The 16,882-nt window shown below is 47.8% G+C and overlaps 1 protein-coding gene across 1 annotated transcript; it reads left to right on the top strand.

Moving 5' to 3' along the window:
- The first annotated feature begins 7,917 nt into the window (after positions 1-7,917).
- Positions 7,918-10,969, top strand: LOC125545218 (zinc finger protein CONSTANS-LIKE 2-like). The gene is made up of 3 exons (XM_048709108.1): positions 7,918-9,848; positions 9,967-10,134; positions 10,226-10,969. The coding sequence occupies exons 1-3, from the start codon at positions 9,417-9,419 to the stop codon at positions 10,586-10,588; spliced, it is 963 nt and encodes a 320-aa protein (XP_048565065.1). The 5' UTR covers positions 7,918-9,416; the 3' UTR covers positions 10,589-10,969.
- The last annotated feature ends 5,913 nt before the right edge of the window (positions 10,970-16,882 follow it).

Here is a 16,882-nt window from a genome sequence, read left to right on the forward strand (position 1 = left end):
CCCCACAGCTTGACCCACACATCCGTCATGATTTCGGCCTTGGGCTCCTCCGGAAGAGATTCCTTGATCTCCGCCATGATGTCGTTGAGGGAGAGGTATAACTTACCGCTGCGAGTCGCCATCCGCAGCATGGCCTTGTTAGGAAAGACGACGGAGAACAGATCGTCCCCGATGGCCGTCACCTACCAGTCCCATTCCCCCTCGAAGAGGTGGGGGAGCTCCGCCTCCAAGATGGGGATCGACAACTTTCCGGGCGCCGCCGAGATGATCGCAACGTCCGCCACCAGCGGGGCGCGAACCTCCTCGCCCTCCGTCTCCACGTAAGGCAGGCAGAAAAATCCCTCACCGGGGGTGGCGTTGCCCATGATCTGAAGCAGCAAAGGCCGCCCGCGCGTGGGGCAATGCGCCGACGCGTGCCCCTCCTCATGGCAGACGACGCAAAGGGGCTTGAAGTGGCACATATTCTAGTAGTGGCCCACCCGGCCACACTTGAAACACTCTGGCCCGTCGGACTCCTCCAATGGAATCGGGGCATCGGTCGAACCCTTCGAAGCCGACGGCCTGGCCGCAGAGACGGCAGTGCCGAGCCAACCCCCTTCTACTTCTGCTTCTTGGCTAATGGATCCCCAGTCCGTTCACCGCTCAGAGGAAGCTGGGATTCCTTCCTCTTGAGCTCTTTCTTCTGCTCCAAACCACGACGCCTATACTCCTCCTTCTTCTTCTTTTTGCGCTCGTGCTCCTCCATCTTCTTCCATTCTTGCTCCGCGAGCCACCAAGGAGGCGGCGGCCCCCAGCCCCCTCCTCCGCGAGGGGCGCCGGCACCTTGGAAAGCGCCTTCGCCCGCAGATCCTGCTCGTGCTGGCGCTCGGCCGCCGGGATCGGAGGCGACATGGGTGGCTTCTCCACGCGGCGGGATCCCATCCGCACCGCGGTCACGAACGAGCAGGTGAGAGGGGAAGGAGGGCGGAGCGGAGCAGACGACGAGCGAGATGCCCGAATCGCCGCACTTGCGAGTGGGATGCAGGAAACCCTAGCGATAGATCTAGGGCACCCTTTGGCAGCCACAGCCACCTATAAATAGGAGGAGGCGGCCGCTCGTCCTCCACTGCTTTGGGCCCGGGCCTAATCTCAGGCGAGCACAAGGCTACCGGTCCAAGCTGGCCAGGCCCCAGCACTGGGGAGTGCCCCCACTGGCAACGAAACGGACGGGTCGGCCGATGACCCCCCCCCCCCGGCCTACGCCCTGGCAAACTGGGCTAGTCTGTCAGGCCCAGCAAGGGAGCAAGCCCAGGTAGTGGCGGAGCTAGATGCAGACTACGCCTGGGGCTGTGCTATGTTGAGTGATAAACTTCTATAATTTTCTATGCTTTGCATGAAGAAATTACAAAGGAAGTTGTTTCTAGGCCTGGGGCTATAGCCCTAGCTGCCCCAGGCTTGTCTCCGCCACTGAGCCCAGGCGTCGTCAACACCGAAACCCTAGCCTGGACCCGCGGCTCCCTGGCAGGGGCAACCCCGCCGCCGTCGCCGTCCCCTGTCGACGCCGGCGAGCTCACCGACACCGAAGGCGGCGCAGCTAGCACCAGATCCCGGCGCCCCACCTCCGACAGGACACACGAGCGGCCCTCAGGGCCCGCATCCACGTCCCTTGGCGGTCGCCAGATCCGCGGCGTCAGGCGGCGCCCGCCATGCCCACCAGGAGCAAATGCGCGCCGGCGACCAGCCACGAAAGAGCCCCCAAGCTCCTCCGCACGGGCGACAAAGTCACCCACCGAGCACGCCGCAGGCGGCCTCGGCGAACCTCCACCACTTACCTAACTCCTAACCTGATTGGACTCCTCCTCATCGTCGTCGGAGTCGACTCCCCCCAGCGCCCAGAACCTGCTACCAGATGGGGACGGGCCAAAGGGGCGCCCGCCGGACGAGACGCACCACCGCGCGCGCCCCTCGGCCGGCCGCACCGCCGTCCAGCCGTCCGCCGCCGCCACGGGGCTCCCCCGCCGTCGCCCGTAGTGTCGCCCCCGAGTCGCCCGGTCGTACGAGAGCCTTTGGGTCTGCCATTCCCCGAGTAGATCAACGAAATTGCAAGCTCACCTACCAGAGTTGCCCCCCACCCCCCAAAAAAAAAAACCACCCGAAAAAGCTCACCTATACCAGAGTAATGATCGAATAATCGATTGCTAGGTCTCTCGTCGATCGAGCAGCTTAATTATAGGAAAAGTAGTGCTACGTACATTCACTCTTCAGAGGATGGACGTGAGATACGAGTAACAGATGTACCCACGGCAGCAGCATCAAGCTCTCATGTCGCTGCCGGCGGAGGCATGTTTCTCCGCCAGCGGAGGTGCACGCAGAGGCGACGTCCGCTTCGCCAAACTACCGATGTCGCCGGAGAGGGTGGTATTCATGCTGCCGCCGGTACAGTTGCACAACGATCACGCTGGATGCCGTTATCGCCGTGCGATGGTTTCTTTCTGCCCCGGTCCACTTAAATCTGTTGTATACAGAAAACTCGTTTGTGCAAAAACATATATTGGTCATTTTTCTATAAACTGGTTTTTTGGGTTTTTGTAGAACTTGAATTTATATATCCACGATCCAGTTAGAAAACCCAAACACAAGTTTTAGGTTGTTACAACTCCTAAGTGTCAATTTGTTATAGAACTGTACTATTACTCCAACAAACACCTTGGCTGCCATTATGATGTTAGCGTCACCTTTGACATGGGCAACCATGGCAAAATCTTGCGGCCGGCAGCGTCTTCTTGTTTGCATTGGCAACTTCTCGGCCGCTGCTTTTACAAGCTCCGCTCACTATACTCGGTCAATGAATATTGGATGAAGACTTCCACTCTTTGTGTTTAGATGTAATTTTATTCCTTTGTAAGGATGTGTTTATAACAGCCTATGACACTTATGTATGGCCTTAGGCCTTTCCGCAAGACAAAAAAAAAGAACTTTTTATGTACACTGCTGCTTGACTATGATTTTTATAGCATCTATGGGGGCACGCCTATGCTTTTACCCGGTTGAGAGTTCAAACAAATCGAACATCAACGATGTACACAATGTAAAGCATTGACTTTTCAAAGGGAATTATTAACCATGTACTACTAAAAGACAAGCAAGATTTTTGGCACCTCACCAGAGTAACATATCTGGGCTGCATGGCATAAGAGGCCCAATTGTAGTATATGTTATTGGTAACCAATATTACATTTGCAAGAATTTATAATAAAATTATTGTTCAAGCAAAAAAAGAAGCATCGTCCTAGGCACAACAACATTGATCGAGCTTGCAGTAGGCTCCAATCGAGGGTTGGCCGCTGATGCTGCATGCAGTCTGGCAACGGTCTTGGCATTTTTCCTGATGGAAGCACGTTGGAGGATTCGCTCCATCTTCAACTGCAATTTCGATCAATGATCCATATAAGTCCCAACATGAATTAAGCAATTAATATCAGCACACTAAAATATTAATTGAATTATGTGTGTAGTGAGAAATAGTGATGGATTTTCGTTAACAAATTTACAGATGCAAATATATATCAATCAAGACTCTAGAGGACTTCAAAATTTGGCATCACGTGTATATATAAAACAACAAGAAATGTCATTACTTGTGCAAGCGTAGCAGGGCGATGATGATAGGGTGAAAGACATGATCATAAGAACCACGAAAACCGCCGCCATCCGGGTCGTTGTGCTCTTGGATGCCATGACGAAGAGATGGATGAAGAATCACTTATTTCTTTGCTGTGTGCTCAAGGATACCGTAAGCTTTGGACCTGCTGTAGTCGGTTATATAGAGAGAGAGAATCAAATATTTGGCATTAAATCAGTGTATATCAGCTAATTAATGTATATGTCTTCCTGATTTTTTATTGATTTTTAGCCGGAATTGATTGGTTTCCAGAAGTGTAGTATCCTCCTTTTCTTGGCAATGATCTCCTGCCTAAGTATAACTTGATTTCCACCGAATATTCCCTCACCCGAGCCACGGCTGCGAGGTAAGTTTTTTGTTTTGGCAAGAAAACAACCATTTTTGTGGGGAAGAAAAAGAGAACAACCTAGGTTAGCTCGTGTGGGCTATTGTCACTAATGGGCTAGCTGAACTTTGCCTAAGGGGCTGCAGCAAAGAGGAGGATCCAAACAGACCCACCAGCACTCGGTTTACAGCCCGCAAGTAGCCCACCAGCCCACTGCCTATTGGTGGACTGGACTCGTGATGGCCATGGAAGGAAGACGAGATGAAGAAAACTACACGGCCGTCGCCCCGCCGCCCCCACCCCTCATCGCGGCTCGCCGCCGCAGGCCCTTCGGCCGCGCGCCGCGATAGCAAGAAGCGGCGGCGGCGGCGGCGGCGGTAGTTGTCGTGGCAGAAGAAGGTTATGAAGAACAGGAACGGGCGGAGAAGGATGATTATTGCAAAGGGATTTAGGGGTTAACGAGCCGGAGGAAGCAACCCGCGGCGCCTACTCGTGCAGGTGGAGGAACCACATGCGCGCGCCATCCAGTCCAAACTGCTCGTCGCCAACATCCAAGGTGAGGTACTGCCATGTCTATTATCACCCTCTACTATTTCTATTGCTGGTGTCTGAAATCGATGATCAAGCGATGGCTAGTACAGTAGTTTTTTTTTTCTGAAAGCTTATCACTACTAGTCAGTACTACTCAGTAGCACCTCTTCGACCATGAGATTTTTCTGAATTTTTTGTAGCATTTTCTGATAAGAATGCGTGCCTCAATATTCATAAGTAGTAATGTTGAATAGATTTGCATGATTGTGTTTTCGGAGATAGAGAAGAGGGTGAGGGGCTGACGGCAATGATCACTTGATCGGACGTGCCGGTGCCGGTGCTTTTGCAAAGGATGTGGAGCTGTTCTTCAAGAGCAGGCCTAGCTGATAAACTATGTTGAGGTGAAATGTAGATGTTACCAAGCCGTTGTTGATTGATCTGATAGGTGCAAGCAGGCCTCAAATTCGACTTCTGATGAGTACTGACGACTGGCAACCGAATCACTAGGACCAACACCTTTGCCATGTTTGAGTGCTGTTAGGCCTCAATGATGGACAACTGGATTTTGATGGAGGTTGGAAATGTGGACGCTAGGTGCTGAAGCAAGGCTGGTTAGATCACCAGCTACATTTTTGTTTTCTACTAACGCATAAACTATATCCCCAGCATATGTGTTAGTTTAAATTGTGTTAGAGCTTTTGTAGGATAGCGAGCATGTTATCCCTGAATTTTTGTTAAACCATGTAATCCCTTAATTTGTTTTTTGATTTATTTATTTTCCTGTTGTCGTTGACCTGTACACAGATTTTTAGGAAAAAATTCCTCATTGTCAAGACATAAAAACTGAAAAATAGTAATAGTGAGATAAATATATGTTACACTCATTGGTGTCACTCTGCGACTTTGGGGGGTATTGTGCTGGGTTACGTTCAGTTGACAAATAGAGTTTACTCGTAAGGTCGATTCGCTGTTTGCCTACCCACTAGAAAAAAGTAGTGGCGCAACTATTTTGCCGCTTGACCTATTACTTAGAAGTTTTAGTCTCCTTAGTGCCTTATGTTGACTACCTGATCAACTATTACCATCAATGATTTCCTCTCACCTTTTTAAAATTTAGTTAATTAATGACCTGGCAAGAAATATGCAACCTCTTATGTGTCATATATGCAAAATATTTTGGTACATGGGATACTAATATTCAAAACACTGAAAGCTGCCAAGATGCCACTGCACATAATATTCCTGTATTTTCTGATTGTGACATTTCATCATTATCCAATTACCTTTTCAGTCAGTGCGAGATTGGAGAAACTTCATGGTCTCAAAAACAGTTGTACTTTCAAATGACAACTGACAATGTCTTTCTGCACACAGGGCATCTGTAAAGTAGTAATGCTAGAGATAAGTGTGCGAAGACTTATTCATGTTTGGTTGATGTCCCATCCACAGTCGGTTAGCAGAGTTTGCTCTGCTACTGTTGACATAAGTAAAAAGAATCTGTCTTCCTTCTGAAACCGAACTGGCACTAGCTTCTATCCCTTTCTTGTATCACATTACCTCCTTCCTTCTTCAATACAAATCATTTTATCCCTAAAATTTGATCATGCAAGGATGAAATTAGAACTTATTTTCAAGGACAGGAACTGACCATAACTTGGTAGGTGCCATGTTTGAGCTACATGCACTGGGCTGCCCTTTCAATGTTGGGAAAATTGAAATATATCGACGTCGATGTATTATTGATCAAAATTCTCTGACTAAAAGTAAGTTCACTGTGAGCAGGAAGAGAGATTATCAAGTTAAAAACAGATAGAGAAACGAAAGTCTGACACATCCACAACTCCAATAATGACTTGAATTTTGTAGTCTCTAATTATTACTCCCTCCGTTTGGAAATAATTGATGTGTTTGAACGGAGGTAATAGTATTTACTTAAATTTCTTCCAAAAAAATCATATATTTTCAGCTAAAGAAAGACGAAGTTGGCTTACCCAGGTGTTGTAGGTTTATGATTTGAAACAGTCACACCCAACAAATTTATACTCCAATACACATCCATGAATATTTTACGTAAACTAATGCAACAAGAATGCAAACTATTTGGAAGATGGACTAATTTAGAAGCTTTGATATGTTATTAGTCTAGTAGCAAAACATGCACAGATCTGGCATATCTCTGGCTATTACAGGATAGGTGGCTCAAAAGACATTATCTATGATTGGGTAGTACTCATCCATGAGATAATGTCTTTTGACCATGTTATTAGAGGCAATACTCACCTATCCTGTTATTAGAGGCAATACTCATCCATGAGAGAGATGTATTATAATCTTTGACCATGTTATTAGAGGCAATACTCATCCATGAGAGAGATGTATTATAACTTTGTTCGTGAAGTGAGATTTCAAGGTGATGGCCATCCCATGAAAACCAGATCTAATAGATTGACATACCAACCTACTTATCAAATTTTGCTAATATATTTTAGAGTTGCCTATGAACTTCACATGGTAATCACTTTGCATTTTGTTCATAAGTTATTGTTAATGTAGGCTACCTCAAGTATATATTCCAAGATCCCTTTGCACCAAAAGGAGAAAAGAAGCAGAAACACTTAAGTATATATTCCAATACCTATTCTGCAGCAGAGCATCACTGCTTTGCCAAATTATGATATGCATTAATTATAACTGAATGTGCCAATCTAAAAGCTAGAAGTCCTCAAACACGTTAAGTTTGGAAAAGCATCTCAAATATCTAATCGGAATGAACAAAACGATCGCCAGCTAAGTTAGACCTATGTGCTAGAACATGCATCTGAAGACATATCTGAACCTGTGGATTGTTTCAGGACATCAGTGCATCCGTTGAATGGCATAAATACTCTGTTTATTAAGATGCTATGTTATGGAGAATTCAATAGCTCCATATTGGTAAATGCGTTAAGCAGAAAAAATGAAACCCATTCTCTTGATTGTCAAGACAACTCTGATCGGTGTTCTCTCCTGGTTCAAGAGGTGAGCATGATGGGGACCCCCTCTCCTCCTCCTTCGGTCCAGTGCAAATTGTGCGGCAATGAGGCCCATAAGATCTTTGACAGTGACATATATCTTGTACATCAAACTGTCTTCGGAATATGGCAGGGAAAGCATCTTCTTGTTTATCTAATTTCAGCACCACAGTACTGTTGGGGATCTTAATGTACGAAGATAAGAGCTACTTGGTGAAGCTTGTTGATTCGGAGATAAAGCCCGGCAAGTTGATGTAGAGGGACCATAGTCCCCTTCTGGCAAGCAGCATATCGTTGTCCGATTACAGTACGTATTCTACACCATTCCTTTCCTGCTCCATTTCTGTTTACTACTGCTGCTCTCTGCTTGTTATGTTGGTCTAAACCCGCGATAGCTATCCAAAGTAAGTAGAAGCAGGATATCAAGAGTGTGTTTTGTCTCTCTTTCTGTTCTGTTGCTGTACTGAAGTCCATATCTTGTTCGGTATAACAGTTTGTTGCTTCACAAGTGCGGTCAAATTAATCTCTGTCACGGGGTGGTACCACTTAGGCAAAACCTTTCCTCTCTTTTTCCGGAAAGTTAGGGTCTTGTTTGCGTCAGAGTCTAAGCTCATACTAACTATGCTGGGCTCAAGGCTAATTAAAAGCATTCATCTCTCGCTGTCTGTAAGACCATCTGAATACTAACTGCCGTATAAACAAAGTAGCCGTGAACATACTGGCAGTTGGCAGATGGTACGTCCATGCAAGCAAAAAAATATCTTTGAGTAAGGCGTGGCTCCGTACCTTATTGAGCCGATTTTATAGAGAAAGGTTCTGGCATCAACTTGCTTGTGTTTGATAATCGTCCTGCACTTAGTTGGAGCATATTCCCTAGCTGTTCATTCTTCGAGCAATTTCTTTTGGTTTTCAAGTAAGAGCATATTGCAACGAGTAGCACCTTTCATTCATATATTGATAGTAAATAGAGGCCAGACAGCCTTTTTAGGGACTATTGCCTATGGCACACAATTCAGCAGTACGACAAGTCCTTGATGCTCTTCAGTCTGGACGATCTTGTAATGGTAGTCGGCTTACATGGTAGAATGGGCATAAATGGCACTCTCTCTTCATGGAATATGGCTTTTAAAGGTTTTTACCATCAAATTTCCACAGTAAAATATTTGTTCGAAAATATACTTTCGTGCGATCAGTCTGAATAGTTTGTGCACATTAAGGAAGCTCGACCATCAAAATTGTGCAATCTCATGTAGGATGTTCTTTGTTGGTCCGGTGAAAAATCAACCCGTCGCCTTTTCCCTCTTCGAAAAGGAGGGTTTTCCGGCCACCGCATAGTTGATGCATGTTTTTGGAGAAAACGGGGTTTTCCCCTGATTTCCATTACTAGACCCCAGATAGAAATTCTTACAAACCACCAGCATACAGTTGGTGCATGTATTCACATCACTCACAGTCACCTTCCCAACCTTCCACTCTTCCAGTGGCAGGGGGATGTGACGGATCCCTCTTCACGTACACCATCCATCCATCTAAGCCTGATGATTCGACTGCTCAGGCGACTTGCCAAACATTAGCGGTAAACGGTTATCATGGGGCATGGCCTGGATTGGTCTTTTTTACTGCGCGTGACCCTACCCAACCCAACCCTGTATCGTTCTTTTCGGTGCACAACAGCACCGCCGCTCGGGCGTGCACTAGTAGCTGTAGGCTGTAGTGTACGCGCCAAGCCCCGACCCTTCTTATACCCACGCCCCTCCACTTCAACCTCCCAGCAAACACACACACGCACACACGCACACAGTCCCCGCACGAGCTAAAGGCACCCACAGGGCTTTTGATTTCCACGTCCGGAGGAAGAAAGTCCGTCCGTCCGCCCGTCCGGCCGGAAATGTTCCGTCATTCCTCGTCGGCGCCTTCGTACGGCGACGCCTACATGCAGGCGGCCCTGGCCGCCGTCCCCACCCAGATCCCTCGCTCTGCCGCCGGGGGATACTATGATAGCGGCAATGTTGTCAATGGCGCGTTCCATCCCTTCGCCGCCACCGCCGCCTCGTCTCCGCCGTCGTCCTACTCCTCGTCGTACTACAACAACATCCATAGGAGCATCAGCGAGCACTCGCTCCCGCTCCCGCTCCACATCCAGCTCGGCGACAACCTCGGCGGCGGCGGCGCATTCTTCTCGTCCTCGTCCCCGTCCCCTCACCAGCAGCTGTCTTTGCCTCCCATGTCCTCCTCCCCGTCCTCCTCCTGCGGCGATCTGTACGATTTCAGCAGCTCCGCATGCACAGTCCGCCGCGTCTTCAGCACCGGCGATCTCCAGGTACCGCGCCACAGCCCTGGAACTTACACAATTGTGATCGATCGGGCTGTCTGGAGATTGCAATTGAGCTGTCGACTGTTGTTTTCCTTGCCTTTTGCTGACAAAACTAATGAAGCAGGGGATGAACGGGTCATCGCCGGTGCCGTCGGGCGACGGCTGCGGCCAAGACGCCGGAGGAGGGCCGTTCTCGCAGAAGGTTGGGCGATACAGCGCAGAAGAGAGGAAGGAGCGGGTGCAGCGATATCGCCTGAAACGGCACCAGCGAAACTTCACCAAAAAAATCACCGTACGTACCATCCCGATCTCCATTAGACTCTGCAAATGCACGCCGTCTCTTGCCACTAACGTCTTGCCATCATTGGCTCTGGTTCCGGCAGTACGCGTGCAGGAAGTCGCTGGCCGACAGCCGGCCGAGGGTGAAGGGCCGGTTCGCGAGGAACGGCGAGGCGGAGACGGAGACCGACGACCGGGAGGCGTCCGACAACAGCTACGACTACTGCGGTTACAGCGATCCCAGCAACCAGAGCACGGGGAACAGCCGCTACCACGGCCAGCAGCATGTCAAGGACGACAGCGTCTGCAACGGCGCCGCCGCAGCAGCGTTCGCCGGAGCCGGTGACAATGGCGACTGGTGGTGGCGGGCGCCGGGGGCAGAGGGGCAGCGGCAGGCCGGCTTCGACGTCGACGAGGAGCTCTGGGCCACCCTGGGCGACATGCTGTCCGTGAACCTGGCCTCGTAGTAGGCGATCGACGGCACGGCATGTAAGGGTCGGTGGAGCCGTTAGTGGTTTTTGGTGGGGGCCGTCCGGCGCACCAGACGGCACTATTATAGCTCGGTCAGGTCAGGGTGGCGGCTCGGCTGGCCGCCGTGTGCGCGGCACAGTGCAGCCATGGAGGGGCGAGGTCAGAGTGGCGCCCGTTGACCTTGTCCCCCGGGGCTGTATTATTGTAACCTTTAGCCAGAAACATCATGAGAGTCGGAGACAAAAGGAGAGAGAGACCGATCGCCTTCCTCGTGCTAGACTTTGAGAACAACCTGTGTGTGTTCCGTGAGTTCCCGGTTACTTCCATGTACAAAAAAGCTTGAAAAATTATCTGCCCCACTCCCGAGTCCAAGTGCATGCCCCTCTGTCGTCCAAAGCACCCCTGAATCCTCACCTCTTCCTCAGTGCTGCCTGCCGGCTCCCCTGCGACCTTCCGTGCTCGTTTTGTTTCGCCCGTTTTCCTTCTCCTCTGAGACTACACTCAACCGTTGTCGACCTCCCAGTGGCACGGGGCACCTGTTTTTAACAAAGTCCACGCGCTACATGGGCCATGGCCAGCCAGTGACGTGACAGGACAAGACACGGCACGACGCTTATGCATGCAGTTCGCGCGCATTTCAGCTCTGCCCAGCCCGGCCGCGTACGTGGTTGGGTGGGGTTGGGCTGGCTGGCTGTTCCGTCGCCGTCGTCGTCGTCGTCGCGGGGAGATAGATCGATCGACCGCAACGGCGATGGGAGGTCAAAGGGGTACGTGCGTGCGGACGGATCGCCGTCTCATCGCCGGAGGCGAGGCGCCCGTGACTGACGCGCAACCATCTCCATCTCCTCCGTGGCGACATCTACCTCAGCTTTTTCACGAGGGGTTAATGGCCGCTTCTCGGGCCTTCTCATTGGCCCTGCCGCACGCATGTGATCAGTCCCCGAGTTGGTTAGCTGTTCGCTCGCAGCGAGCCGGGTCAGCTCAGCTCGTGCGCGCAGCACATGAATTTCACCGGGATCATTGCATCTCTGAGACTCTGACTCTCACAACAGCAAAAATCATCTGTGTTGATGATGTTTTTCCAGGCGGAAGTTGTGATGTTCTTCGCTTCGGTTCTTCAGAAACATCCCTTGCTTGCAATTTTAGCATGCAAAAAAGTGGGACTACCGTACCGGATTCCGGCAATTTTAACTCATCGATTTCCCAAAAGACGGCAGCAGCAAGTGTATATATGTGGAGAAGAAAAGAAAACCGCGGCCCGTGGAATTTCGGAGGGGGGATAAGGTTAGGGTTTATCACGAACAATTTACTCTACAAGGGGCAAAAATTCGATTCGCCGGGGCTGCCTCAAATGCGATTAATCTGTACTGGTGGTACGCTACACCGGCCTTTTGACCACCAAAAGGCCGAGCAAATTTCTATCTTCAGAGAATAATACCAGCAGGCACCAATTAGTTGCGCCTCCAAATGTAGCAGGACAGGGAAATGTAGTAAAAGGACGTTCAGGAAATGCACTCAACTGGAAAGAAGGAATTCAGTTCCAGTGATCCAATCCTCACCCCTTCTATCTCGAGTATATTTTGTGAAATTGCGATTTGGGAATCATCCATCAAAGAGTTAGAAAGAAAGACGGAAGAACAAAGAGGACCTTTAGGCCGATCGCAACGGGCACGATCGCTCGATCACCGCGGCAGCACCACGGCCCAGGACAAGATACCGCGAGGATGGGTCAAACGAGAATAAGAACCCTAATGGTGGCTGTCTTGGGGACTCAAATCATTAGGACTTAGAGCGATGGAGAAGCCTCTTCTATGCATGCTTTCCAGTGAGTTAACTAGTGCTACAAAATACAAGAAGCAAAGAGACCAGCATATGCCTCTTGGTCACTTAATTAGCAGAAGGCTGCCTAGCTCTCTCGTTCATCGCTGTCATCAGTTGTCACTGTCACCGCTAATTACCGGCAGTAAAAAATGGGGTTTTGACAGCCATCGGTAGATTAGCCGCAAATGGTAAAACGAGCACAAGCAGAACTCATCTACATATTGACATGTGACATCAGACATCACTGAGCATTAACCAGGATTAATTCAACTCAAACTCTACTATGCTAGTGCATGTGGTACCTTTTTTGCATGTGACGATGGGATTCATGTGATCAGTTGCCTGATTAATTATGACATGAAAGTGGCCTATGCATCTTTGAACTTAATTACATGATGTCCACATCGCCGGTCTCCCTACATACTACTGCCCCTCTGCTGTCAGTTATAATCATCATCATCAGTTTTTTTAATGGCGCAAGGCATTCCCAAGCTCACATGAAGGCCACTGCAGTTTGAATGCTGCGTATATAGGGTAGGATAATTACCAAAAGGGATTACTAAGCTAGGAGAGCCCTATAACTAAGGGCGCACTAATTCCCCACCGCACAGTATTTTAGAGCAAGCAGCAGCATGCATCTCCCTCTGCCTCTTTGGAATTTGCTGCTTTCGCCAAGGCTACCTCTCTTTTCCCTTCTTCCCTAGAGCTGCGGAGTGTGGCTGCCGATTCTTTGTCGGCCGCTAACAGGCGTACTTTGCGCTGATAATCTTGTTAACTGGCTATGATTTCAAGTGTAATTAGTACTCTTTGTGGCACAAATTCTTATGCAATGTTGAGTTCATGGATATGTGACTGTTTTCTGAACGTGCCACCGTAGTATTAGGTAAAATGCCGCATTCCGAACCTGTTGATCTGAGCCCTTTTCAGCTAATGGCGCCGCGCGACAGTTGATGTTGGCTAATCTCCAGGTAGAGTAGCTACATGATGATGAGAGTGTGTTTGGGCAAGGCATATTTCGCAGTAGCACCCAAAGCAATCGACGGATGAATTTAGAATTAGAAGCACCAAACCACTTTCTCCAGTGGAGGAGGAAGAACAAGGGAATCATGTGAGGTGTTGCATTCGCTAGCTATCTATATAAGCATATATTATGTGTCTTGGTTTTCTTAATTAATTGTGTAAGTTTCTTACACGAGAAGGCGAAGTGGAGGCCCATGAATCAAATGATGGCCTTGCCTTTTTGGACAAATCAATCATTACTAAAACACATGGGCTGAACATCTGAAAGTGCACCCTTGGATGCTATTGTTGACCCTAGTAAGAAATGAGTAGCCACGTAGGGGGTAGCCCGCCCTAAAACCCCTGCGCCAATTAGAAAGCTCTTACCTGGGGGTTAGAGCAAAACAAAAATGATGTGATCTTTGCGCACTCAGCAGGGGGGATCCTGAATGGGAAAGTATCATTAGTCTGTCCAAAGCTAGGACAGAATCAAGATTAAGACACTGAATGCGAGAATACGGTCAAAAGATTCCATAAAAATTCCTTTCTCAAGTGGGAAAGGGCATGGTAAAAAAGTATGGAATCAGCTAAGCGCGAAATATGTTTACTGGTAATAACAACAGAATCAGCAAGGACATCATCGAGAATAAAGACAGTGAATGTGGGAATAAAGGAGTGTTTGTTAGTATAAGTGGTAATAATAATGGTCCTTGAAATTCCCACAAATGCCAGATTTAAACTATACTAGCTAGTGGTTGTTTGTCACTTGCGAAAAGTTAGTTATTACTAATGTAAATTCAGTGTACTAGCTTAAGCATCTCTGGATCGTGCATGACAGCAGCTTGAATGTGAAAAATCATATTTATTATGATGGTCAAACGACTTCTGCAATACTCTTTCCCAACAGTGAACACAGTCATGTTCGTAGTATATATGGAAGTATTTATAACAATTGTGGTTATTAATTAATATATGCATGTAATATTGAAGCTCATGGTATATAAAATCTTTTTTACTGTCAGTCGTCATTTTGAACCACTTGATCTAATCCATTGATATGTCTCCCTTCTTCCTCTCACCACGACCGCCACTACCCTAATGACGGTGTCAGTGTTACATCCCAGGGGTCCCTCGTCATACCAGAAGCCGGCCCAAGTAGGCCGCCCTGTGGCCCCTTGGGTCGGTTATGCCCTAGGTCGACGTCCCGATCTATGGGCCCTATGAAGAGAAGGACTCTGAGGACTCTGAGTATGCGCCAAGTAAACCTTAGGCCCCGATATCCCATATAAGCCGGGGCAGGGCTAGTCGATAAACGCAAGAACATAGAGACTACGCTCAATCCCTTGATCACCATTGTACACCCATGTACATCATTCAATACAACATGAGCAAGAAATAGGGTTTTACCTCGATCTCGAGCGCCTGAACCTGGGTAAACCATGTCATGTTTCCCCTCTGATCTTCGTCTGGCCGGAGTACCCTATTGAGGGATTTATCGGATATAACTCCGACACCTAACAACTCCAACAAAGTATTTCTTGCTTGGTTATGCCTTTAATAGATGTAGCATTCCTCTGCTAGTGCTGTCTCCATTTACTGCTTTGCCAGGCCAAGCATCATATAACCTGAGGGACTTCTTCTCAACCCTAAACTCCATATTTCCTAACCAATACAAAGAGCCTCTCCTCCATCAAATCTAAATCACCACCCTTCACCTTGCGACCCTGACCACTTCAACAAAGTCTCCTCCCTCAGCTCTGTCTTCACACTTGTGTTGCCAGTGACTCCTAGTCCTACTAGTAATCCTAAAAATTCCAATAAATACATAACGTTGAAAAACGTGATGAGCAAAGTCAATGGTCATCACATGGGCAAATTAAAAACAATGGATTTGGGGATTATGTAACATTGAGCTACTGAAAATAAATATAAAAATCATTTTACTAGAAATAGAAAATTATGTTTGAGGAAGGGGGTGAGGGATAGAAAAAAAATTAAGCAGAAAACTACTTTTTTCAGAACATAAAGCAAGAAACTATTGGTCAGGACTTTTTTTAGAATCGTTCCGGAGATTTTCTAAGTAGGCCGGACCCAACACAACCCACAAAAGAATATAGCCCAGCCCCAAAAAATTATCTGATACAAAAGGAGGAGGGCTTCTCGAGAGCAACTAGTTAACGAACGCTCCTTCGGGAGCCTTGCAACGATCAGCGTCACTTGGTGCGCTCTCAGCCATTCGCCACGTGCCGCGCTCTGGGCGCTACCTCCGGATTTTGTTTTTTCACACGTGTTTTCGGCTTTTTAAACGATTTTTTTCTGGGGTTTTTCGATGTTTTGGTTTTCCACCGGTCTTCCTTAGCTTTTCAATAAAAAAATGAAAAAAAATATTTTGCGCGAAAAAACGTGTTTTTTTTTCCTTTCATGAGAGTCATGGTTTTGTTTCCGCGAGAGGCACGGTTTTGCTTTCGCGAGAGTCACGGTCGTGTCTCTCGAAAACGAAAAAAACGCGTTTTCTATTTTTCTTTCTTTCGCGAGAGTCACGGTTTTGCTTCCGCGAGAGGCACGGGTGTGCTTTCGTGAGAGTCACGGCCATGCCTCTCAGAAACGAAAAAAAACGCGTTTTTTTCTTTCGCGAAAGTCACGGTTTTGCTTTCGCGAGAAGCATGGTTGGGCTTTCGCGAGAGTCACGGCCGTGCCTCTCAGAAAGGGGAAAAATGTGTTTCCTGTTTTTTTCCTTTCGCGAAAGTCACGATTTTGCTTCCGCAGGAGACACAGATGTGCTTTCACGAGAGTCATTGGCGTGCCTCCTCGGAAACGAAAAAAAACGTGTTTTCTCTTTTTTTTCGTGAGAGGCACGGTTGTGATTTCGTGAGAGGCACGGGCGTACCTCTTTCGGAAAGGGAAAAAACACGTGCTTTCGGTTTGTTTTTTTCGTCCAGTTTTTTTCGTGAAAAAAAGTTCATCAAAATCTATCAACATGGGATCTAGTTTTGAAGATCTCGACGCGAGGAATCCAACGATGAAAGCGGTTCGAGATTTGGACGCACGATTTGAGAGGTAAAACGTTTTGAATAAACGGATCTACGAAAAAAGGGAAAACTCTTAGGTTGCGACAAGTGGCGCGCTGCATGTGCGTCATTTATCGCAACTAGAGAAATTGGAGTGATCTTTGCAACGAGTATTTCTTAATTATTGATTTCGGGGCTTCTCATATATTGGCCCATATCGCATCGTACATCTGCCAGGTGGGCCGCCGCTCGCAAATAGTAGTAGGCGTGAGTTCGGGAGCGTGCAGGCTATTTTTTTTCTTTTTTTTTGTTCATATTTTCAAAAGATAAAACTTCTTGAAAAATATGATTTTGAAAGAAAAAATGTTAACACATATCATAAAATGTTCAAAAGAATTGAAAAACACGTTAATCAGACATTTAAATTTTTTAACCATTTATAGAAAAATGTTTTTGATATCT

This window comes from Triticum urartu, chromosome 3 (genome assembly GCF_003073215.2).
Source record: "Triticum urartu cultivar G1812 chromosome 3, Tu2.1, whole genome shotgun sequence".
NCBI lineage: Eukaryota > Viridiplantae > Streptophyta > Magnoliopsida > Poales > Poaceae > Triticum > Triticum urartu.

Bases quoted from the DNA above. Each gene is read 5' to 3' on its own strand.
- LOC125545218 (XM_048709108.1), top strand. From the start codon at position 9,417: ATGTTCCGTCATTCCTCGTCGGCGCCTTCGTACGGCGACGCCTACATG. The intron at 9,849-9,966 runs GTACCGCGCCAC...CTAATGAAGCAG, and splicing joins TCAGCACCGGCGATCTCCAG to GGGATGAACGGGTCATCGCC. The intron at 10,135-10,225 runs GTACGTACCATC...TGGTTCCGGCAG, and splicing joins ACTTCACCAAAAAAATCACC to TACGCGTGCAGGAAGTCGCT.